The 26,253-nt window shown below is 33.6% G+C and overlaps 1 protein-coding gene across 1 annotated transcript in view; it reads left to right on the forward strand.

Annotated features, from left to right (window-relative positions):
• The window catches only part of LOC145245705 (zonadhesin-like), a 116,163-nt gene that overhangs the window by 73,240 nt on the left and 16,670 nt on the right, over positions 1 to 26,253 (forward strand). The window contains exons 9-12 of the mRNA XM_080107244.1: positions 437 to 702; positions 1,543 to 1,733; positions 5,323 to 5,509; positions 14,166 to 14,735. Coding sequence (XP_079963370.1) covers positions 437 to 702; positions 1,543 to 1,733; positions 5,323 to 5,509; positions 14,166 to 14,735 — 1,214 coding nt within the window. The remainder of the gene's footprint in view (positions 1 to 436; positions 703 to 1,542; positions 1,734 to 5,322; positions 5,510 to 14,165; positions 14,736 to 26,253) is intronic.

Here is a 26,253-nt window from a genome sequence, read left to right on the forward strand (position 1 = left end):
AAAAATCATCATTCAACATTAAAAGAAGGGGAAAATAGCATTGGAAACAAATAGTATGCCATTTTAAGCGTTCTTTTTTAGACTTATCGAACAACTACTTTTCACGTTAAATCATTTTTAGTATCTGGGAGAGAAGACTTTTATCCTTTGTCTTTGTAAAAATGAATACAAAATAATCAATGTTCATTAATATACTTTTACTTCAATATTTTTATAATTGAGCTAATTAATTCCCAAATTAAACATCAGATAATTATATGAGCGGCCTTTAATTCATAATCAACGACAATGTTACTTTCATACCTTTTGTAATTATTACTTGATTATAAATAAATACTTTTAAAATTATTATTGAAATAGTTGTATTAAAGAGAAACAACAGATTATGTGATGGAAAATTGTGGTGAGATTTATTAGGTCTTTTGTGTTATTGCAGGTGCACTGTTGATGAGGTGAACTACCATTGCACAAACACACAAGTAAAGCAATGTGAATTTATGTACGATGACATTTTTAAAACTTGTGCGAAACAATTGGGAATAAACACAATGAACGGATTAGTTAAATCTTGTAAAATGGATGTTTGTACATATTCGTCTGGTTCTATGTTGAAAAAAGTTTACTGTGATGCGATCAAATCATTGGCGCACTCCTGTGAACGTATTGGATTTGTCATTGATTGGAGAAAAAAAGCTGATTGCGGTAAGTGTTCACTGAGAGAATTCTCATAAATCAATGTGAAAAAGTTGTGTTCAAATGTTTCGAACAGAAATAATGAAATCAATCTAAAGTACGTTTTTTAGTAAAATTCTCGTTTTATAATTAGCTAACAGAAACGAATGTTAGTAAATTATCCGCTAAGAAAATATCTTTTAAGTAACATGAAATTGACATGAAAATAGTTAATAATATATTAATAAAAAGTAGGATGTATTTATAACTATCGAGTTCGTGTGCCAGCTTCGCCAGAAAAAAATAAGAATCCAGGGAACCTTCTGATCCAATCCTGAAGCTCATATAATTAGTGTTAGTCGAATTTTTACTATTCGTACGTATTAATTATTTGCTAATTGTAAATAACAATGAACATTTAAACATTCGTTTTATTAAATAATTAAGAAATAGCAACTTCGTAGTATATCGAAATGTTGGGGAAATTTTTTAATAATTGTGCTTATACACAAACACTGGAAGATTATGCACTATTTTATAATAATTTTAATATTTCGTAAAATACCAGCGTGCGATTAGAACAGTAAGCGAATATTCTGTTCAAAAACAACCGGCTGTTTGATTAATAAGTATTAAATAAATTAAATTTAAATAATTATAAACTCTATTATTTGTTGTTCTATTGGCTTCTGAGGTGCTAACCAGCGTAGTAATTAATAGGATATCATGTAGCGCGCGGTGTATGATAAAATAAACTGATTTTAATTAGATTTACACCGTATTTCTATTACGCGCATTATTTTTTATATATTTTCAGAATTAGTTTACTATATGAAAGTTAACCTGTACTTTGAATTTTTTATTTTGCAGTTGAAATATGTGAAGGAAATAAAATTTACAAACACGACGTTTCACGATGTCAACCAAGTTGCGCTATACATAAACCGAAATGCTCTGGACGTGAAGAAGGCTGTGTGTGCAAAGAAGGATTCATTCTTAGTAATATTAAATGTGTTCGACCAAATTATTGTGGATGCTACTATAATGGTATATATTTGAAAGTAAGTTACAAATAGATTTGTTTTTACTACTGAGTACTTATGAAAGTCAATAGTTGTTGTGGCCCGGAAAGGTCACTAGGAAAGATTCTGACACGGATATGGTTTAGAAAAGATATTTGTATTTACAAGACAGAATACATAGAGAACAAGAGTTATAGTACTTGATACAAATATAACTTACTACGAGTGACTCTCTAGAGTGGTATCTCTCGGTATACTTATTTTAAGAGAGTTCATATATTGCATATGGGGGAGTCCCTACTGGACCCTCTTACAAACCTTTTTGCACAGTCACTTTCCGACCCCGGTGTCTAAGTTCTTACAGTGGGAGAAAACTAAAATTTCTTTTTCACTTCGAATCGATAATTAGTGGGTTGGTGAACTTTTTCTTTCTGCCTAGCCGTCGCTGTTCTGATGTTGATTGAGATTGGCAAGATGGAATGTCTCGAAAATGGCATCGATCGGCTCTTCCTCTATGGGTAATGTGTCGCCAGTGTCATCTAAGCGACGTTTTTAACTGGTTTTAGTGACGTTTATGAGTATATCTCGGACCTTGTATGATATACAATATATTACCAATATTACCTAAAATGACTTATTTTCTTTAAAACTTTTGAAAAAAGTATTCTCTCAAACGTGAAAACATCTTTTGGACATGTACGTGGTCTTACGCAATTTTTATTATTTCCACGCGAACATGGTTTCAACATATGAGACTGCCGTCGGCGAGTTCAAAGTCGATGTAATTCAAGAATTATTATAAGATTTCATCGGTGTGTTTACCCTGTGCGTTTGTAGCGCTATTTCAAGAATATCCACTGCGGTGAATGGAACGATTCTTCTTTCTTAATGCGTCATGCGTTTGCTTTTACGTTGAATTTAGCCTTCATTTTAATGTATCTGTCTAATCCAGCTTAAAAAACTTTAAAAAAAGTTTTATTTTAATTCAGCTTTTTTAATCCTCATCATCCGATGTCACATTCTCCGCTTTCTGGCAAAAAGTATTTATTGAGCGATCCCAACGTTTAAAGTTGTTGATCCAATCCATCCCAAATAAATTATCAGATTTTTTTAGTACGAAAACTACTTTTTAATTGTACCGTCCAAGTTTACTGTAAAAAAAAACATAATTCGAACATAAAATTAATTTTGTTGCCAGTCATAGTATGAGCTGATTTTTTCTGTTTTCTGCAAAGTCAGTTTATTCAGAATCCTCCAGGTATGTAAATGTATTATGGAAAGATCGAATCCAGTGTCTAACTGTAATGTAACTGCGCATGGTATAATGGGGAAAGAGGTGGCTGGTTAATTTTAATGCATCTAAAACCAAGGTTTTATCTTTACATCATCAACGTTCTGATACCCATCTGGCATCAATTGAAATGAATGGCTCTCGTCTTGGGAAGGCTTCATGTTTTGACAGGCTTCTGGGCTTGACCTTTACTCCCGATCTGAAATAGAAAACATATATCAAATCCATTGCCAAAGCCGCTGGAAAAATGGTGGGATCCTTCTACAGCTCCAGAAGATATCTCATCCCTGATGCAATTCTCTACCTATATAAAAGCCAGGTACGGCCAATGATGGAGTACTGTTGCGACATCTGAGCAGGATCTGATAGAAGCAGCTTATCCTGCTTTAATAGAATTCAAAATAGACTTCGTAGCTTAGTGGGGATGCCCTTTTCTCTTCCCTGCAACTTCTTTCACACAGAAGAGACGTAACGAGCCTGTCTCTGCTTTATGGTTATTTTCATGGCAAGTGCTCGTCTGAGCTTCAATCTATGGTCTCCCCTCGTCAAACATTCACGAAAGACACTCGTCTAACCAAAACCACTATCAGTAATTTCCCACACTCTTTATCTGTGCCTAAACCTAAATGTAAATTCCATGAACAAAGCTTCTTTCTTAGAACTGCACGCCTGTGGAACTCTTCTTTCCAGCTGACTGCAATCTGATTGTCTTCAAGTTCAACATAAACTTTGATGAACCGTCCCTCTAAGTAATCCAATTTACAAAATTTCCACTAATTATGTTTACTATGCTATAATCACATTGATATCCTCGAGTGGCCTCCAGGTCTTGATAAGTGGTGATTCCTGTGTAAAAAAAAACTGTTTTATTTGATTTTTATGTACTTGCATAAATTTTTGTTAGGCGTTTCATTATATCTTATGTGTCTAATTGTACTTTAGCTTTGCTTTTACTTCAACAATGTGAGCCTTTATGACCAAGCTGGGCGCAAAATTTTTATTCCGAAAGGCGCAAAATTTTCCCAGTGTAATTGGCCACATCGATTACATGGTTTATGGGCAATTTCTTTTTTCTCTTTTACAGAAGAGTAATTTTTATTTATACTGAGTAGATATAATTGGACATATTCTTTTTTTCTTTTTCCGGGACGGGGATAAGTTTTGAATTTAGGCTTTACTTTTCTTACATATGCTACTCCCAATTCTGCTTTGTTTTAGAATCGCTTATTACGCTTACAACGCTTTGGCAATCCTCCGCAAGTTCCTCAGAATGAGATTGGGTTCGTTTTCGAGTTTCGCAAGTAGTCCTCGTCTTATTTTGGCATTCTTTGTAGACACTGGTCTCTAAGTGAAAATAAGGTATTTAAAATAACTTACTGAGAATTCGCCAAGATAGCGTGCTACGAGTAACTCTCTAGAATGATATTTTCGGTATATTTATACCGTTAGGAAAGTTCATGTATTGTGTATGGATGGGTTCCCATAATAATAAAGTCAGTGATAAGGAAAAAGTGATCGACACAGTTGAAGGCAACTCAAAGGATCCGTTTTCATTAGCTATTACATTAAGATGTTTGGGAGTGCTCCACACTTTAATTTAGTTACTTGCAAGAAAATCTACTATTAAATATGTAAACAGCAAATAATTTATCCGCTTTTGACACAAAGTCACATTTGGTTATATGTTTCGGATTTTATTTTTTATTTTTTTTTAGATAAGGATAGATAGTGCGCATCATTTAAATTATTCGGACTACTATTCTCATCTTGGATGATATTCTCAAAACGTTTCGACCAGTGTAACTTTTGGCCTTCTTCAGGGTGCCTTGACGAACTACATGATCTTTATGTCGAACTCGGAGATCTGTACATAATTTCAAACAGAACCCTTTATTTAATCAATTGGGGTAGTTTGCTCTCGTCCCGTCAGCTATGGCCGGCTAGAAGTCTTAAGTAATTCGTAATTGTATTCTTACTGAAGACTGAATCCTCAACCTCCAGAAGATAATCACTTGACATTGATTATAACGTAGCATTTTTATCTTTTGTGTCACGGATTCTTGCAGGCTGGTGACATAAAAAACAAAACCTTGTGAGAATAACATCCAAGATAGGAACAGTAGTATGAATAATCGAAATAATTTGAATTTGGTTCAATAAAAAATCTGTTTTCAATTATTAGTCGGTGTTTGAAAAAGTTAAAATAGAACAAATACTTTTAACAAATATGTAACTTGTCGTTTGTCTTGAACTGATTATAAATAAATGTATTACATCGAATCTTGCACTGACAGTTGTAGCGAAAGTTTTATCAAAATTGTTCAATATTATTTACAGCCAGGAAAAAGGTATACGACTCCTGACTGCAAGGAAAAATACATTTGCCGTAATAAAAAGAGGATACGGAAACTATCGCTGACGCCTTATGATGGCAAGAAAGCTGAATGTAGAGTTGTAGACTTTAAATTTAAGTGTGTCTGCAGACATGGGTATATTAAAAGGCATGGAAAATGTATCGAATCAGGTAATTTGATATCAGTCTCATTTTTTATACAAAACCGTTTGAAAGAAAATACAACTTTTAATGACTATGTCTATGTCAGTGATGCTATTTTTGTGAATGTCTGAACTATTACTTGGTTTGATTGCAAAGAGGTGTAATATAAAACTTTATCCCAAGATGACAAAAGTATCGATTTTTTAAATCGGAAACCTTTTCAAACATTTTCTATAAATTCAGACTTTTGAAGAATATTATTTTGGATATGTTCTGTGTAAACAAACTCATATCTTATGTACTTATACATATAAACTTATATCTTTTAAACTTATATCTTTTGTAAATATTATAAATGAAAACATATATTGTCTACTTGTATACAAGGAAACTTATATCATATATACTTATTATACAATGAAACATACATCGTATATACTTCTATGCAAAAAATTATATCTATAGAAAATGTAATATACAAAGAAAACTTATGTGAAAGCTTGATAATAATTAAGACAACAAGGTGGTATATTTACAAGAGTGGTAGAAGAATACTCCGGCGAACGGACAACCATTGATGCCGTGAGGAGGCTGGTTAGCCTCCAACAAAGGTCAGGAGAAGTGATAACCGCGTTGGCAGAGCGGATCTTAAGTTTGGCCACGCGAACCTTTCCTGGCCGGCACGTGAGAGACGGTGGAGCTATTCAGGCTCTGCTGGTGAATGTAATCGGATAAGTGTTACAGGACGGAGACATATGAGCAGATGTCATTAGAATTAACTCTGTATACAGTGCCTGGAAGAGTCCATCAATTCCCAAAATAAAATAGAGTAACAACGTCATAAAACAACTCCGTTTTTAGTCTGGCTCCGTACGGAGTCAATATCTTTTTCCCTTCAGGTGTACTGTAATGAAGTCTGTATTTTCACGTTTCCTTTTCGATATCCCCCTTTTTAGAAACTATTTGCGCGACTGGTAATTCAAGCGTGTCAAATACGACGTCAATTAATTCGTTCTCTGGAGTAGTCAACAACTTTGAATCGTGCGAAAAATTTATGAAAAAATAATTGTTGCTTCCGTATTTGATTTCTTACATTTCAATATTTCCAGTCATTTTGTGAAACTGTCTACTACTACTAGATATTAGAATTCATTCAATGCCTCAAAAATCAATATAAGTCCTAGATCACGGTTAGTCAACTTTCGGCCAGAGTTTACATTTATACGAGGCATTTTTACTGCTAACCCAGAACCTTTTCATAATTCCACAGCATGTTCAATGTCTTTGTTCATGGTCATCCAATATGCACAACTTCGCATGAGACTGTTCATACTCGAAATGTTCGAGTGACTGACATGAAATCTTTTGGAATTCGTTTCTGTAATGCTGTGCATCACTACATCATCACAGATGGAATATACATCTGAAATTTGTCGTTTTTCTATAGAAAATGTTCGTTCATGGCCTTGGCCTTTATTTCCCCGAGTGTTACCGAAAGCTCTCTGATGACAATACACAATGTATTTTTCACCTCGACTTCAGTTGTATAGAGGTAATTACTGTGTCTTCAAGGGGTTTGGCATATTTTGGTGTCAGTTTAGACAACTCGTCAGCAGAACTGATTTTTATAATAAGAGATACTCCATTTTGTCATTATAATTTAAGAGAATGATTCCAATCTCTGTAGTATGTTCCCAGTATCCGTTGGTAAACCCTTTTTACCCATAAATTGTTGAAAGTGATTTATGCTCGGTTTGTAATAAAATGCATTCCGTGAACAAGTCGATAAAATTTTGTAACTGCAAAAATAATACCCAACATTTCATTCTCGATTTGTGAGTAACTTATTTGTTGCCTGTAATAATATAAGAGACGCGTGAACAGTATGTCCATTTGGTTCTGATATTCCACTTTTTTTCTGCCGTTCTTTTGATTTTTTTTCCAGTCGAAGAATTTCCGTTTCCATTTACTTCTAATATCCACCTTATTGTTTGTTTTTTTTTAATTCCTATTTTCTTTCTGCAATTCAATTTTTCTGCACCATTTTATTTTGATATTCCGCTTGTTCTTTCTGCAATTGCAGATGCTAATCTTGCTGGTGTCTGAAAATTTTAAAATAACATGTTTAAATTCTTCCATTTTTCGTCACTTGAATTAAGCTGAATTTTCCACATTTTTTTTTTTTATATTTATACGATCGTAGCTTTTATTATTAGGAGATTTTAGTGTTTCTGATTTACAAAAATAAAACAAAAAAAATATCGATAGACCTTTTTGTTAAATGTTCTGCTTTCCTTAGCACCCAAACAACTAAAATTTTCACATCTCAGAAGCGATATTTGTTCTTTAATCCTGCTTCCAATGTTGAAGTATTATTTTCGCATATTTGATTGTTTAAAATCCGACTCGTTTTAAACTTCTAGTTATATTGTTATAATTAACGATTATCTAGAGTATACCACCAAAGTTATATTGTTATAATTAACGATTATCTAGAGTATACCATCAAAGTTATATTGTTATAATTAACGATTATCTAGAGTATACCACCAAAGTTATATTGTTATAATTAACGATTATCTAGAGTATACCGCCAAAGTTATATTGTTATAATTAACGATTATCTAGAGTATACCACCAAAGTTATATTGTTATAATTAACGATTATCTAGAGTATACCACCAAAGTTATATTGTTATAATTAACGATTATCTAGAGTATACCACCAAAGTTATATTGTTATAATTAACGATTATCTAGAGTATACCACCAAAGTTATATTGTTATAAGTAACGATTATCTAGAGTATACCACCAAAGTTATATTGTTATAATTAACGATTATCTAGAGTATACCACCAAAGTTATATTGTTATAATTAACGATTATCTAGAGTATACCATCAAAGTTATATTGTTATAATTAACGATTATCTAGAGTATACCACCAAAGTTATATTGTTATAATTAACGATTATCTAGAGTATACCACCAAAGTTATATTGTTATAATTAACGATTATCTAGAGTATACCACCAAAGTTATATTGTTATAATTAACGATTATCTAGAGTATACCACCAAAGTTATATTGTTATAATTAACGATTATCTAGAGTATACCACCAAAGTTATATTGTTATAATTAACGATTATCTAGAGTATACCATCAAAGTTATTTTTCGAAAAGGCAACATTCCAGTTGTAGTAATGGTTATCCGACACATCGAAGTTGGTTGTTTTGCCAATATTGTGTAAAACATAAGTTTTAATTATTTTTGTATCGGAATAAATCCAAATTACGTGTCACTAGTCTTGGTCGACATAAGTTGGTCCGAATAAATCCGAGTACCTCGTCTCCATAGTTGAATTCGCATCAGTTGAACAAATACCATCTATAATCAGGTGAATAAATAAAAAATATTATTGAATTATTATATTTATTTATTCATCTGCTCACAACTACTGAATAATTCTTGGATTAACAAGCCTTCAAACACTTATATATATATATATATATATATATATATATATATATATATATATATATATGTGTGTGTGTGTGTGTATATGTATGTATGTATATACAACATTCCAAATTTGAAGAGTTAAAAGCCAAACAAGTGCAGAATTTCTTTCAATAAATACATTTATTTATTAAAATGAAATTCGATATTCCAATCCATAATAGAATCTTCACCAGAAAAATAGTCTTTTTATTTTCTTTTACATTCCATTGTGATGGTAATGCTTTGCATTTCTTCAGATATCGGTGAAGCACGAGGTTTAGAGGTCCGAAGCCGTGTGAGGCGCTGGTTGGCGCGTATGTGTTGTAATATAAAACCCACTGTTTATAATAAGCTACTGGGATCCATAACAGAATCTTCATCAGTTAACTATTTTATTTATTAAACATTTGAATATTTTATTCAAATATCTACGCATAAAAGTGATCCATGGACACGCGCTTCTGGGTTTCACCGGTCCTCAGCAGAGTTAAACTTTTAACAAAGTTCGAATTCGTAACAGCTCGATAAGTAGCCTGATGTTCTACCACTAGACCACGGTACCTCATCGAATTATATGCACGATTTTTATCTCTTTTAAATGGAAGATATATTATTTATCTATTTATTTTTTTATTAGCGATTCTGTTTTATTTTATTGTTACGCTCATCTGAGCGTTTTGAGGGAGTTACCTGCCCTTTGTTTATATTCACGCCGTCTCTCTTATTTGGGACATATTTTGTTATTATTATAAATTTTATTTATTAAACATGCGAATATTTTATTCAAATACCTATGTATAAAAGTTATCCATGGGCACTTGTTCCAAGGTTTCAACTGTCCTCAGCGTGGCTAAACTTTTAACAAGGTTCGAACTCGTAACAGCTCGATGAGTAGCCTGATATTTTACCACCAGATCACAATACCTCGTTAATAGATATTTGAATAAAATATTCGAATGTTTAATAAATAAAATTAATTATAATAGCAACAATAACAAAAAATACTTCTCAAATAAGAGGGGCGACGTGAATATAAACAAAAGACAGGCAACTTTCTCAAAATGCTCAGGTGAGCGTAACAATTAAATAACACCGAATCAATAAAAATATATATATATATATATATATATATATATATATATAATACTTGTAAAGTATATATATATATATATATTTATATATACATATATATATATATATATATATATATATATATATATATATATATATATATATAATAAGTATACAATATCATATTGCCTATTACTACATCTGATTGTTATGTTTGTTATAGGTTATTTTTTGGCTGTGATTTTATGATGTGAAAAGAACTTTGTGGTTGTCATCATTTGTATATTTACAGCAAACTGTGTATCGCTTTATTGCATGTTAATATCTTTTAATTTTGAACTTGCTATGAAACGCAGAGAAGTGAAATTTGGTACATTGGAAGAGCATAAGAAGGTGCCTTATTTCACTGATTTTTGTGGAATTTGAATATATATTTTTTTAAATTATGCTAATTTTTCTATTTTCTAGCAATTTTAAATATGCATCACTTTATTGCAGGTGTGTAAAAATGTATATTTTCGATAATAAAACAATATTTTAACTTCATATTTCTATTTATATAAAATAAAGAACATATCCAGTAACAATAGTAACCAAAAACAAGAACGAATTTCACATTATTTTGTTTAAGGAAATATTTATTTATCAACATAACTCCCATGCTTCAAAATCACTTTGAATAGCCTCTTGTTAACTGATGATGTCAATCGGAGGATTTGAGATGATGTGATGCTATAGGAAATTTCAAAAATCTTCCTCCAAAGTCATCCTTCGATAAAAATTGAACACTTCCTTCATAAATTTCCATCGTTATTATTGACCAGAGCTGTTCAATTGGATTTATATCTGGAGAACAAGGTGGCCATGCCATCAAATTTTCAACACTAATTTCTAATGGCTCAAGGTAGGATGTCATAGCTTTAGCTGAGTGGGATGGCGTATTGCCGTGCATAAAAATCAATTTACGGTGACGCACCAATGGAAGGTCATCAAACCATGGTGACAAATGCTCATTTAAAAATAAAATATAAGATTGGCTTGACAGTTTGACACTTTCTAGCACTCAAAATGGTTCAATTAGTTCATCACAGATTATTACAACCCAAAACATGACACCACCACCTCTCTGTTGACGACGGAATCGATGAGGTGTAGAGAATTCAAGAGGACTCCAAACTTTGACCAACCCATCTGCTCCATTAAGGGTTGCTCTGGCCTCATCGATGAAAAGAACATTTTCAAAGCTGGTTTTCATGTATTTCTGAGCCGAAGCCAAACGTTTTTCCTTATGAGTTTGGTTTAAAACAGGTCTTGCTATGGGCTACATGCTTCTTGCAATTTCGTTTAAAATATTGCAGCATGTTTTTCTGCACAAGGAAAGTATTTCAGCCTTGTCAAATATAGCAACACTGTTGCTGCACGGCTGCTTGGTAAGTTGACGGCGAATTTTTCTCATATCACGAGCAGAAACTGACTTTCTTGTGTTTTTGTCCTTCTTTGGTTTGACATTTGGATTTTCAAAAAATGAAGACAATGTTCTCCGATCTCTTCCAAGCTCCTTGGCTAGATCTTTTTTTTTTTACATGGATGTCACCACTTATCAAGGCCTGGAAGCCACTCGGGGATAAGGGTTATTGCGTGTACAGTAATCAATGGGATAGTGTCGTAGTAATCGATAGTATTGGAGATTTGATAAATTGTCTTACTTAAGGGGGCGATTCATCAGGAATTTGTTTATGTTGGCTTGAAAACATCCAAGTTGTAGTCAGGTGAGAACAGGCAAACGGAAGATAGTTCCACAGGCGTGCACTTCTAAGAAAGAAGCTTTGTTCATGGAATCTACGTTTTGATTTAGGCACAGATAAAGAGTGGGGAAAATTACTGACAATGGTTTCAGCTAGACGGGTGTTTATTGTGAAAGATTGGCGAGGGGGGAACCAGGGGTTGGAGCTCAGACGAGAACTTGCCATGGAAATAACGATAAAAACAAAGACAGGCTCGCAACGTCTGTTCTGTGGGAGAGAGGTTGCAGGGAAGAGAAAAAGGCATCTCCCACCAAGCCACAAAGTCTATTTTGTACTCTGTCAAGGCAGGATAGGCTGTTTTTAACAGCTCCTGCCCAGATGTGGCAGCAGTACCCTATCCTTAGACATACGTGGTTTTCATACAGATAGAGAATTGCGTCAGTAGTGAGATATCTCCTGGAGCGGTAGAAGGATACCACCATTTTCCCAGCGACTTGGGCAACAGACTTGATGTACCTGTTCCATTTCAGATCAGGAGTAAAGGTCAAACTCAGAAGCTCGTCAAAACCTGGAGCCTCCTCAAGGCGAGAGCCATCCATTTCAATTGATGCCAGATGGGGATCAGAGTGTTGATGATATAAAGATAGGAGCTTGGTTTTAGATGCATTGAAAGTAACCAGCCACCTCTTTCCCCACTGTACCACATGCTCAAGATCAGAGGAGAGAGAATCAGAGAGAACTTTGTCATTTATAGCCTTTGATGTGTTGCCATAGATGGTCGTGTCATCAGCATAGATCTCAACGAATGATTTAAGTATGTGTTTAGGGGGATCATTGATGTAGATCAGGAAGAGAGTTGGGCCCAGGATGGACCTCTGAGGGACTCCAGCATTAATACTGTGAGCCTCTGATTTCTGCCCATCAATCACTACTCTTATGAGCCTATCAAAGAGAAATGATTTAATTATTGAGAAAACATTTTCAGTTTTACCGTAGCGGGAAATCTTGTGAAGTAGGCCTTTAGTCCATACCTTATCAAAGGCCTTTGATATGTCAAGAGCAATTGCCCTAGAAAGGAAGCCTTTGTTGAGAGATTTACTAATCCTATGAGATATAACCGTTAGCACATCTGCTGTAGATCTAGCAGAACGGAAACCATATTGCATGTCACTAAGAAGGTTATTTCTTCTGAGGTGGTTGACTACTTCTTCTGAGGTGGTTGACTACTTCTTTATTTAATATGGATTCCAGCAGCTTACTCATGACACACGGGAGACTTATTGGTCTGTACTTAGAGGGAGATGATAAGTCATCTCCCTCTAAGTACAGACCAATAAGTCTCCCGTGTGTCATGAGTAAGCTGCTGGAATCCATATTAAATAAAGAAGTAGTCAACCACCTCAGAAGAAATGATGACTTATCACCAGAATTCTTAGATACAGTGTATACTGATGAGGTTTACAAGGGTGTTGGGAAGCACTTCTCCTTAAGGCAACGCTTAAACAGTTTTGTAAGTATGGGAGCAAGTTTTGGTTGAAGTTTTTTCAACACTATAATTGGAATGCCTTCTGGGCCAGTTGCTTTACTGGAATCAAGGTTCTTGATTAGCTTGGCGACATCACACACATATATTTGTATGTTGCATAATGTGTTGTCTGTTATAGGTGGAAATACAGGGAATTGATGGCCATTGTCGCATAGGGTAGAATTAGCTGCAAAGTTCTTGGCAAATAGTTTGGCCTTGTCTGACGCTGACGATATGACCTTAGGTCTATTGATAATGGTCGGGATAGAATGCACACTTCTGTTCAGAATCCTGTTTGCAATTTGCCAAACCTGGAGGGAACCAGGCCGCTGATCAGCTACTTTGGATTTAACGGACTGAGAATATAGCTCTCTTGCATTTTTTATTATTCTTTTACAGTGGTTGCTGGCAGTCCTGAAAGCAGCTTTAGTCTCAGTGTATCTAAGAGAGATAAACCTCCTGAAAGGCCTGCAACAACACATTCCTTTTCACTAGCTGTCAATCGACCCTTTCTAGATATTTTGGAAGACCTGCAATAAAGTGATACATACTTACAATTACTAGAAAATAGAAAAATTAGCATAATTTTCAAAATATTTGTCCAAATTCCACAAAAATCAGGGAAATAAGGCACGTTGTTATGCTCTTCTAGTGTACCAAGTTTCACTTCTCTGCGTTTCATAGCAAATTTAAAATTAAAAATATTGACCTGCAATAAAGCGATGCACAGAGTTTAAATGCTTAAATGTGATTATTCATTTGACAATCTAATGTGAAGTCTATTTTCGTTATCTCTTTTTTTCACGTTGATTTCTAATATAACTGTTCTGTTTTCAGGTCATAGAGACGGCGACTTTTTGATAGCATTTGACATATCAGATGGCATTTCACAAAGCAATTTTAACAAACTGATAAATACGATCACAAAACTCATCCGTTTATTGAACATGAGTAACGGCAGAATACGTATCGATGTGATTGGCTTTTCGAAAGGTGTATTTTCTATTATTAATCTGGGAACATACAACAACAAATGGTATCTAGTTTTCGCCATCAATCTTATGCGTTTCATTAAGATACAACGAACGCCGATTAGAAAAAGCAGATATGATCTAGCATTAGCTCACATGGTAAATTCATTAGTTCATGCTATACCTGATCGTAGAAATTGTGTGCCCAAGTACGCCATTGTTTTCGGTTATAGCCAACCAGAACATGTCGCTAAAACAATATATCAAGCTAATCGTCTAAAACGCTTAGGTTGTCGAGTGTTTGCAGTCAATATTAAAAATAATATCTATCACAAAAAAATGCATGCTATTGCTAGTCAACATAAATACTACATACGTACATCATTTATGACGATTTATAACATTGTTGAGCAGTTGGAATACATCATAAGGCAAGGTATGTATAAAATGTATTATTTGATAAAATATTTGATAAAATATCCATGTAAAAGACTAAATGATTTTAAGGATTTAAACAAAATCCAATACATTTATATCATCTATAAAACGTAAAATCATATCAAACTAAAATTTAATCGTGTTTGTTAAATCTGTTTGCCAATGCTTTTATAATAGTTAAGTCAATATTAAATGTGACAAATGTTTAATACCTCTTGTGATTGTCCAATGGATACATTCGAATTCGACGCGTTAAGTTGTTCATGGATAACAATCTTCATAATGACAGGTTCTAATTGATAGATTGATGATCACAAATTCCCTTAGTAATACACAATCTAAATAAACTCAGGAGTAAGAGTGTTTAATTTCCTTTTCAAAATGATAGATTTATCGACTGGCGACAAATTTCTTACGCGCTTCTATTTAGCGAATAAAAAACAACGTACTTCAATGTAAATCATGATTTTAGCAAATCGAACACAACGGACTTCAATAAAAATGATGATTTTAGCAAATAAAACACAACAGCCATCCATGTAAATGATGCTTTTAGCAAATCGAAAACAACGGTTTCCATGTGAATGATGATGTTAGCAAATAAAAAACAACGGCATTCCATGTAAATGATGATTTTAACAAATAAAAAACAACGGCCTTCTAAGAACATGAGGATTTTAGCAAATCAAAAGGCAACGTCCTTCCATGTAAATGATGATTTTAGCAAATCAAAAAAAACGGCCTTCCATATAAATGATGATTTTAGCAAATAAAAAACAACGGCCTTCTATGTAAATTATGATTTTAGCAAATCAAAACGAAGAGCCTTTTATGTAAATGATGATTTAGCAAATCAAAAACAACGTCCTTCCATGTAAATGATGATATGAGCAAATCAAAAACAACGGCCTTCTATGTAAATGATGATTTAAGCAGATAAAAATCCACGGCCTTCCATGAAGATGATGATTTAGCAAATCTATAACAACGGCCTTCCATACAAATGATGTTTTAGAAAATCTAAAACAATGGCCTTCCCTGTAAATGATGATTTTAGCAAATCAAAAACAATGGCTTTCCATGTAAATGATGATTTTAGCAAAAAAAAAAAAAACAACGGCCTTCCATGTAAATGATGATTTCAGAAAATAAAAAACAATGGCGTCCCATGAAAATGATGATTTTAGCAAATCAAAACGAACTGCCCTTCATGTAAATGATGATTTAGCAAATCAAACAGAACGGCCTTCAATGTAAATGATGAATTAGCACATCCAAAACAACAGCCTTCAATGTAAATGATGATTTTAGCAAATCAAAAACAACAGCGTTTTATGTAAATGATGATTTTAGCAAATCAAAAACAACGGCCTTCCATGTAAATGATGATTTTAGCAAATCAAAAACAACGGCCTTCTATGTAAATGATGATTTAGCAAATCAAAAACAACAGCCTTCCATGTGAATGATGATTTTATCAAAAAAAAAACAACGGCCTTCCATGTAAATGATGATTTCAGAAAAAAAAAACAATGGCGTCCCAAGAAAATGATGATTTTAGCAAATCAAAACGAACTGCCCTTCATGTAAATGATGATTTAGCAAATCAAACACAACGGCCTTCAATGTAAATGATGAATTAGCACATTCAAAACAACAGCCTTCAATGTAAATGATGATTTTAGCAAATCTAAAACAACAGCGTTTTATGTAAATGATGATTTTAGCAAATCAAAAACAACGGCCTTCCATGTAAATGATAATTTTAGCAAATCAAAAACAACAGCCTTTCATGTGAATGATGATTTTAGCAAATCAAAAACAACGGACTACCATGTAAATGATCATTTAAGCAAATCTAAAACAACGGACTTCCATGTAAATGACGATTTTAGCAAATCAAACACAACGGATTTCCATGTACATGATGATTTAAGCAAATAAAAAACAACGTACTTCCATATAAATGATGATTTTAGCTAATAAAAAACAACGGACTTCCATGTAAATGAGGATGTTAGCAAATCAAAAACAACCGCCTTCCATGTAAATGATAATTTTAGCAAATAAAAAAGATCGGCGTCCCATAGAAATAATCACTTTAGCAAATCAAAACAACAGCGTTTTATATAAATGTTGATTTTAGCAAATCAAAACGAACGACCTGCGATGTCAATGATGATTTAAGCAAATAAAACAACGGCCTTCAATGTAAATGATGATTGTAGCAAATCTAAAACAACGTCCTTCCATGCAAATTATGATTTTAGCAAATCAAAACAACGGCATTCCATGTAAATGATGATTTTGGTAAAAGAACAAAACCGCCTGCCATGTAAAGTGGGATTTTAGCAAATAAAAAACAACGGACTTCCATATAAATGATTATTTTAGCAAATCGAAAACAACGGCCTTCTATGTAAATGATGATTTTAGCAATCAAAAACAGCAGCCTTCCATGTAAATGATGATTTTAGCAAATCTAAAACAACGGCCTTCCCTGTAAATGATGATTTAAGCAAATCAAAAACAACGGCCTTCCATGTAAATGATAATTTTAGCAAATAAAAAAGATCGGCGTCCCATAGAAATAATCACTTTAGCAAATCAAAACAACAGCGTTTTATATAAATGATGATTTTAGCAAATCAAAACGAACGACCTGCGATGTCAATGATGATTTAAGCAAATAAAACAACGGCCTTCAATGTAAATGATGATTGTAGCAAATCTAAAACAACGTCCTTCCATGCAAATTATGATTTTAGCAAATCACAAAAACGGCATTCCATGTAAATGATGATTTTGGTAAAAGAACAAAACCGCCTGCCATGTAAAGTGGGATTTTAGCAAATAAAAAACAATGGACTTCCATATAAATGATTATTTTAGCAAATCGAAAACAACGGCCTTCTATGTAAATGATGATTTTAGCAATCAAAAACAGCAGCCTTCCATGTAAATGATGATTTTAGCAAATCTAAAACAACGGCCTTCCCTGTAAATGATGATTTAAGCAAATCAAAAACAACGGCCTTCCATGTAAATGATAATTTTAGCAAATAAAAAAGATCGGCGTCCCATAGAAATAATCACTTTAGCAAATCAAAACAACAGCGTTTTATATAAATGATGATTTTAGCAAATCAAAACGAACGACCTGCGATGTCAATGATGATTTAAGCAAATAAAACAACGGCCTTCAATGTAAATGATGATTGTAGCAAATCTAAAACAACGTCCTTCCATGCAAATTATGATTTTAGCAAATCACAAAAACGGCATTCCATGTAAATGATGATTTTGGTAAAAGAACAAAACCGCCTGCCATGTAAAGTGGGATTTTAGCAAATAAAAAACAACGGACTTCCATATAAATGATAATTTTAGCAAATCGAAAACAACGGCCTTCTATGTAAATGATGATTTTAGCAATCAAAAACAGCAGCCTTCCATGTAAATGATGATTTTAGCAAATCTAAAACAACGGCCTTCCCTGTAAATGATGATTTAAGCAAATCAAAAACAACGGCCTTCCATGTAAATGATAATTTTAGCAAATAAAAAAGATCGGCGTCCCATAGAAATAATCACTTTAGCAAATCAAAACAACAGCGTTTTATATAAATGATGATTTTAGCAAATCAAAACGAACGACCTGCGATGTCAATGATGATTTAAGCAAATAAAACAACGGCCTTCAATGTAAATGATGATTGTAGCAAATCTAAAACAACGTCCTTCCATGCAAATTATGATTTTAGCAAATCACAAAAACGGCATTCCATGTAAATGATGATTTTGGTAAAAGAACAAAACCGCCTGCCATGTAAAGTGGGATTTTAGCAAAGAAAAAACAACGGACTTCCATATAAATGATTATTTTAGCAAATCGAAAACAACGGCCTTCTATGTAAATGATGATTTTAGCAATCAAAAACAGCAGCCTTCCATGTAAATGATGATTTTAGCAAATCTAAAACAACGGCCTTCCCTGTAAATGATGATTTAAGCAAATCAAAAACAACGGCCTTCCATGTAAATGATTATTTTAGCAATTAAACAACAACTGACTACCATGTAAATGATGTTTTAGCAAATCTAAAACAACGGCCTTCCCTGTAAATAATGATTTTAGCAAATCAAAAACAACGGCTTTCCCTGTAAATGAGGATTTTAGCAAATCTACAGCAACGGCGTCCCCCGTAAATGATGATTTTAGCAAATCTAAAACAACGGCCTTCCATGTAAATGATGATTTTAGCAAATCAAAAACAACGGCCATCCCTGTAAATGATGATTTTAACAAATCAAAAACAACAGCCTTCTCTGTAAATGATGATTTTAGCAAATCTGAAACAACGGCCTTCCCTCTAAATGATGATTTTTGCAAATCTAAAAGAACGGCCTAACCTGTAAATGATGATTTTAGCAAATCTAAAACAACGGCCTTCCATGTAAATGATGATTTTAGCAAATCGAAAACAACGGCCTAACCTGTAAATGATGATTTTAGCAAATCAAAAAAAACGGCCTTTCCTGTAAATGATGATTTAGCAAATCTAAAACAACGGCCTTCCCTCTAAGTGATGATTTTAGCAAATCTAAAACAACGGCTTTCAATGTAAATCATGATTTTAGAAAATCAAAAACAACGGCCTTCCCTTTAAATGATGATTTTTGCAAATCTAAAAGAACAGCCTTCCCTCTAAATGATGATTTTTGCCAATCTAAAAGAACTGCCTTCCCTGTAAATGATGATTTTAGCAAATCTAAAACAACGGCCTTTCCTCTAAATGAGGATTTTAGCCAATCAGAAACAACTGTCTTCCCTGTAAATGATTATTTTAGCAAATCTAAAACAACGGCCTTTCTTGTAAATGAGGATTTTAGCAAAACAAAAACACGGATTTCCATGTAAATGATGATTTTAGCAAATCTAAAACAACGGCCTTCCCTGTAAATGATGATTTTAGCACATCTAAAACAACAGCCTTCCCTGTAAATGATGATTTAGCAAATCAAAAACAACGGCCTTCCCTGTAAATGATGATTTTAGCATATCTAAAAGAACGGCCTTCCCTGTAAATGATGACTTTAGCAAATCTAAAACAACGGCCTTCCATGTAAATGAGGATTTTAGCAAATCAAACACAACAGCCTTCCCTGTAAATGATGATTTTAGCAAATCGTTAACAACGGCCTTCCATGTAAATGATGATTTAAGCAAATCTGTACAAACGGCCTTCCCTCTAAATGATGATTTTTGAAAATCTAAAAGAACGGCCTTGCTGTAAATGAGGATTTTAGCAAATCTAATACAACGGCCTTCCCTCTAAATGATGATTTTAGCAAATCAAAAACAACGGCCTTCCCTGTAACTGATGATTTTAGCAAATCTTAAACAACGGCCTTCCCCGTAAATGATCATTTTCGCAAATTTAACACAATGGCCTTCCCTGTAAGTGATGATTTTAGCAAATCAAAAACAACGGCCTTCAATGTAAATGATAATTTCAGCAAATCTAAAACAACGGCCTTCAATGTAAATGATGATTTTAGCAAATCTAAAACAACGATCTTTCATGTAAATGATGATTTTAGCAAATTAAAAACATCGGCCTTTCATGTAAATAATTATTTTACAAATGAAAAATAACCGCCTTCCATGTAAATGATTATTTTAGCAAATCAGAAACAACAGCCTTTCATGTAAATTATAATTTTAGCAAATCAAAAACAACGGCCTTCCATGTAAGTGAATATTTTAGCAAATTAAAAACAACGGCCTGCCATGTAAAATATCATTTAAGCAAATCCAACAACGGACTCCATGTAAATGATGATTTTAACAAATCAAAAACTATGGCCTTGCTTGTAAATGATGATTAAAGCAAATCAAAATCAACGGCGATCAATATAAATGATGATTTTAGAAAATCAACAACAACAGCGTTTCATGAAAATAATGATGTAAACAAATCAAAAACAACGGCCTTCCATGTAAATGATGATTTTAGCAAATCAAAAACAACGGCCTTCCATGGAAATGATGATTTTAGCATATAAAAACAACGGCCTTCAATGTAAATGAGTATTTCAGCAAGTCTAAAACAACGGCCTTTCCTCTAAATGATTATTTTATCAAATCAGAAACAACTGTCTTCCCTGTAATTTATTATTTTAGCAAATCTAAAACAACGGCCTTCGATGTAAATGATGATTTTAGTAAATCTAAAACAACGGCCTTTCCTCTAAATGATGATTCGCAAATCTAAAACAACGGCCTTCCCTGTAAATGATGATTTTAGCAAATCTGAAACAACGGCCTTCCATGTAAATGACCATGTAAGCAAATCAAAAACAACGGCCTTCCATGTAAATGATGATTTTAGCAAATCTAAAACAACGGCCTTTCCATGTAAATGAGGATTTAAGCAAATCTAAAACAACGGCCTTCCCTGTAAATGATGATTTTAACAAATATATAACAACGGCCTTCCCTCTAAATGATGATTTTTGCCAATCTAAAAGAACGGCCTTCCCTGTAAATGACGATTTTAGCAAATCTAAAAGAACGGCCTCCCCTCTAAATGATGATTTTAGCAAATCAGAAACAACTTCCTTCCCTGTGAATGATTATTTTAGCAACTCTAAAACAACGGCCTTCCATGTAAATGATGATTTTAGCAAATCAGAAACAACTGCCTCCCCTGTAAATGATGATTTAGCAAATCTAAAACAACGGCCTCTCATGTAAATGAGGATTTTAGCAAATCTAAACCAACGGCCTTCCTTGTAAATGATGATTTCGCAAATCTAAAACAACGGCCTTCCCTGTAAATGATGATTTTAGCAAATCTGAAACAACGGCCTCCCTGTAAATGACCATTTAACCAAATCAAAAACAACGGCCTTCCATGTGAATGATGATTTTAGCAAATCAAAAGGCAACGGCTTTCCATTAAAATGAGGATTTTAGCAAATCAAAAACAACGGCCTTTAATGGAAATGATTATTTTAGCAAATCTAAAACAACGGCCTTTCAGATAAATGATGATTTAAGAAAATGTAAAACAACGGTCTTCCCTCTAAATGATGATTTCAGCAAATAAAAAACAACGGCCTTCCATGTAAATGATGTATTTAGCAAATCTAAAACAACGGCCTTTCCATGTAAATGAGGATTTTGGCAAATCTAAAACAACGGCCTTCCATGTAAATGATGATTTTAGCAAATCTAAAACAACGGCCTTTTCTTTAAATGATGATTTTAGCAAATCTAAAACAACTGTCTTCCCTGTAAATGATTATTTATGCAAATCTAAAAAAAACGGCCTTCCATGTACATGATGATTTTAGCAAATTTAAAACAACGGCCTTCCCTCTAAATGATGATTTTTGCAAATATAAAACAACGGACTTCCCTGTAAATGATGATTTTAGCAAATCTAAAAGAACGGCCTTCCCTCTAAATGATGATTTTAGCAAATCTAAAAGTACGGCCTTCCCTCTAAATGATGATTTTAGCAAGTCTAAAAAAACTGTCTTCCCTGTAAATGATTATTTTAGCAAATCTAATACAACGGCCTTCCATGTAAATGATGATTTTAGCACATTTGAAACAACGGTCTTTTCTGTAAATGATGATTTTAGCAAATCTAAAACAACGGTCTTTCCTGTAAATGATGATTTTAGCAAATCTGAAACAACGGCCTTCCCCCTAAATGATGATTTTTGCAAATCTAAAAGAACGGCCTTCCCTCTAAATAATGATTTTAGCAAATCTAAAAGAACGGCCTTCCATGTAAATGATGATTTTAGCGAATCAGAAGCAACTGTCTTCCCTGTAAATGATGGTTTTAGCAAATCTAAACCAACGGCCTTTCCTGTAAATGATGATTTCGCAAATCTAAAACAACGGCCTTCCCTGTAAATTATTATTTTAGAAAATCTGAAATAACGGCCTTCCCTGTAAATGACCATGTAAGCAAATCAAAAACAACGGCCTTCCATGTAAATGATGATTTTAGCAAATCTAAAACAACGGCTTTTCAGTTAAATGATGGTTTAAGAAAATCTAAAACAACGGTCTTCCCTCTCAATGATGATTTAAGGAAAAAAAAAACAACGGCCTTCCATGTAAATGAGGATTTTAGCAAATCTAAAACGAGGGTCTTCCATGTAAATGATTATTTTAGAAAATCTAATACAACGGCCTTTTCTGTAAACGATAATTTTAGCAAATCTAAAACAACGGCCTTCCCTCTAAATGATGATTTTTGCCAATCTAAAAGAACGGCCTTCACTGTAAATGATTATTTTAGCAAATCAAAAACAACGGCCTTCCCTCTAAATGATGATTTTAGCAAATCAGAAACAACTGTTTTCCCTGTAAATCATTATCTTAGCAACTCTAAAACAACGGCCTTCCATGTAAATGAGGATTTTTGCAAATCTAAACCAACGGCCTTCCCTGTAGATGATTTTTTTAGCCAATCTAAAACAACTGTCTTCCCTGTAAATGATGATTTCAGCAAATCTAAAACAACGGCCTTCCATGTAAATGAGGATTTTGGCACATTTAAAACAACGGTCTTTTCTGTAAATGATGATTTTAGCAAATCTGAAACAACGGCCTTCCCCCTAAATGATGATTTTTGCAAATATAAAAGAACGGCCTTCCCTCTAAATGATGATTTTAGCAAATCTAAAACAACGGCCTTCCATGTAAATGATGATTTTAGCAAATCAGAAACAACTGCCTTCTCTGTAAATGATTATTTTAGCAAATCAAAAAAAAGGCCTTCCATGTAAATGATAATTTTAGTAAATCTAAAGCAACGGCCTTCCCTGTAAATGATGATTTCGCAAATCTAAAGCAACGGCCTTCCCTGTAAATGATGATTTCGCAAATCTAAAGCAACGGCCTTCCATGTAAATGATGATTTTAGCAAATCTAAAACAACGGCCTTTCAGTTAAATTATGATTTAAGAAAATCTAAAACAACGGTCTGCCCTGTAAATGATTATTTTAGCAAATCAAAAACAACGGCCTTCCCTGTAAATGATGATTTAAGCAAATCTAAAGCAACGGCCTTCCCTGTAAATGATGATTTTGGCAAATCTAAAACAACGGCCTTCCCTGTAAATGATGATTTTGGCAAATCAAAAGCAACGGCCTTCCCTGTAAATGATGATTTTCGCAAATCTAAAACAACGGCCTTTTCTGTAAATGATGATTTTAGCAAATATATAACAACGGCCTTCCCTCTAAATGATGATTTTTGCCAATCTAAAAGAAGGGCCTTCCCTGTAAATAATGATTTTAGCAAATCTAAAAGAACGGCCTTCCCTCTAAATGATGATTTTAGCAAATCTAAAAGTACGGCCTTCCCTCTAAATGATGATTTTAGCAAGTCTAAAAAAACTGTCTTCCCTGTAAATGATTATTTTAGCAAATCTAATACAACGGCCTTCCATGTAAATGATGATTTTAGCACATTTGAAACAACGGTCTTTTCTGTAAATGATGATTTTAGCAAATCTAAAACAACGGTCTTTCCTGTAAATGATGATTTTAGCAAATCTGAAACAACGGCCTTCCCCCTAAATGATGATTTTAGCAAATCTAAAAGAACGGCCTTCCCTCTAAATAATGATTTTAGCAAATCTAAAAGAACGGCCTTCCATGTAAATGATGATTTTAGCGAATCAGAAGCAACTGTCTTCCCTGTAAATGATGGTTTTAGCAAATCTAAACCAACGGCCTTTCCTGTAAATGATGATTTCGCAAATCTAAAACAACGGCCTTCCCTGTAAATTATTATTTTAGCAAATCTGAAATAACGGCCTTCCCTGTAAATGACCATGTAAGCAAATCAAAAACAACGGCCTTCCATGTAAATGATGATTTTAGCAAATCTAAAACAACGGCTTTTCAGTTAAATGATGGTTTAAGAAAATCTAAAACAACGGTCTTCCCTCTCAATGATGATTTAAGGAAAAAAAACAACGGCCTTCCATGTAAATGAGGATTTTAGCAAATCTAAAACGAGGGTCTTCCATGTAAATGATTATTTTAGAAAATCTAATACAACGGCCTTTTCTGTAAACGATAATTTTAGCAAATCTAAAACAACGGCCTTCCCTCTAAATGATGATTTTTGCCAATCTAAAAGAACGGCCTTCACTGTAAATGATTATTTTAGCAAATCAGAAACAACTGTTTTCCCTGTAAATCATTATCTTAGCAACTCTAAAACAACGGCCTTCCATGTAAATGAGGATTTTTGCAAATCTAAACCAACGGCCTTCCCTGTAGATGATTTTTTTAGCCAATCTAAAACAACTGTCTTCCCTGTAAATGATGATTTCAGCAAATCTAAAACAACGGCCTTCCATGTAAATGAGGATTTTGGTACATTTAAAACAACGGTCTTTTCTGTAAATGATGATTTTAGCAAATCTAAAACAACGGCCTTCCCTGTAAATGATGATTTTAGCAAATCTGAAACAACGGCCTTCCCCCTAAATGATGATTTTTGCAAATATAAAAGAACGGCCTTCCCTCTAAATGATGATTTTAGCAAATCTAAAACAACGGCCTTACATGTAAATGATGATTTTAGCAAATCAGAAACAACTGCCTTCTCTGTAAATGATTATTTTAGCAAATCTAAAAAAAGGCCTTCCATGTAAATGATAATTTTAGTAAATCTAAAGCAACGGCCTTCCCTGTAAATGATGATTTCGCAAATCTTAAACAACGGCCTTCCATGTAAATGATGATTTTAGCAAATCTAAAATAACGGCCTTCCCTATAAATGACCATGTAAGCAAATCAAAAACAACGGCCTTCCATGTAAATGATGATTTTAGCAAATCTAAAACAACGGCCTTTCAGTTAAATTATGATTTAAGAAAATCTAAAACAACGGTCTGCCCTGTAAATGATTATTTTAGCAAATCAAAAACAACGGCCTTCCCTGTAAATGATGATTTAAGCAAATCTAAAACACCGGCCTTCCCTGTAAATGATGATTTTAGCAAATCTAAAACAACGGCCTTCCCTGTAAATGATGATTTTGGCAAATCAAAAGCAACGGCCTTCCCTGTAAATGATGATTTTCGCAAATCTAAAACAACGGCCTTTTCTGTAAATGATGATTTTAGCAAATATATAACAACGGCCTTTCCTCTAAATGATGATTTTTGCCAATCTAAAAGAAGGGCCTTCCCTGTAAATAATGATTTTAGCAAATCTAAAAGAACGGCCTTCCCTCTAAATGATGATTTTAGCCAATCAGAAACAACTGTCTTCCCTGTAAATGATAATTTTAGCAAATCTAAAACAACGGACTTCCATGTAAATGATGATTTTAAGCAAATCTAAACCAACGGCCTTCCCTGTAAATGATGATTTCGCAAATCTAAAACAACGGCCTTCCCTATAAATGATGATTTTAGCACATCTGAAACAACGGCCTTCCCTGTAAATGACCATTTTAGCAAAT

The sequence above is a fragment of the Euprymna scolopes genome, chromosome 23, assembly GCF_053919585.1.
Source record: "Euprymna scolopes isolate OS-2025 chromosome 23, ASM5391958v1, whole genome shotgun sequence".
Taxonomy (NCBI): Eukaryota; Metazoa; Mollusca; class Cephalopoda; order Sepiida; family Sepiolidae; genus Euprymna; species Euprymna scolopes.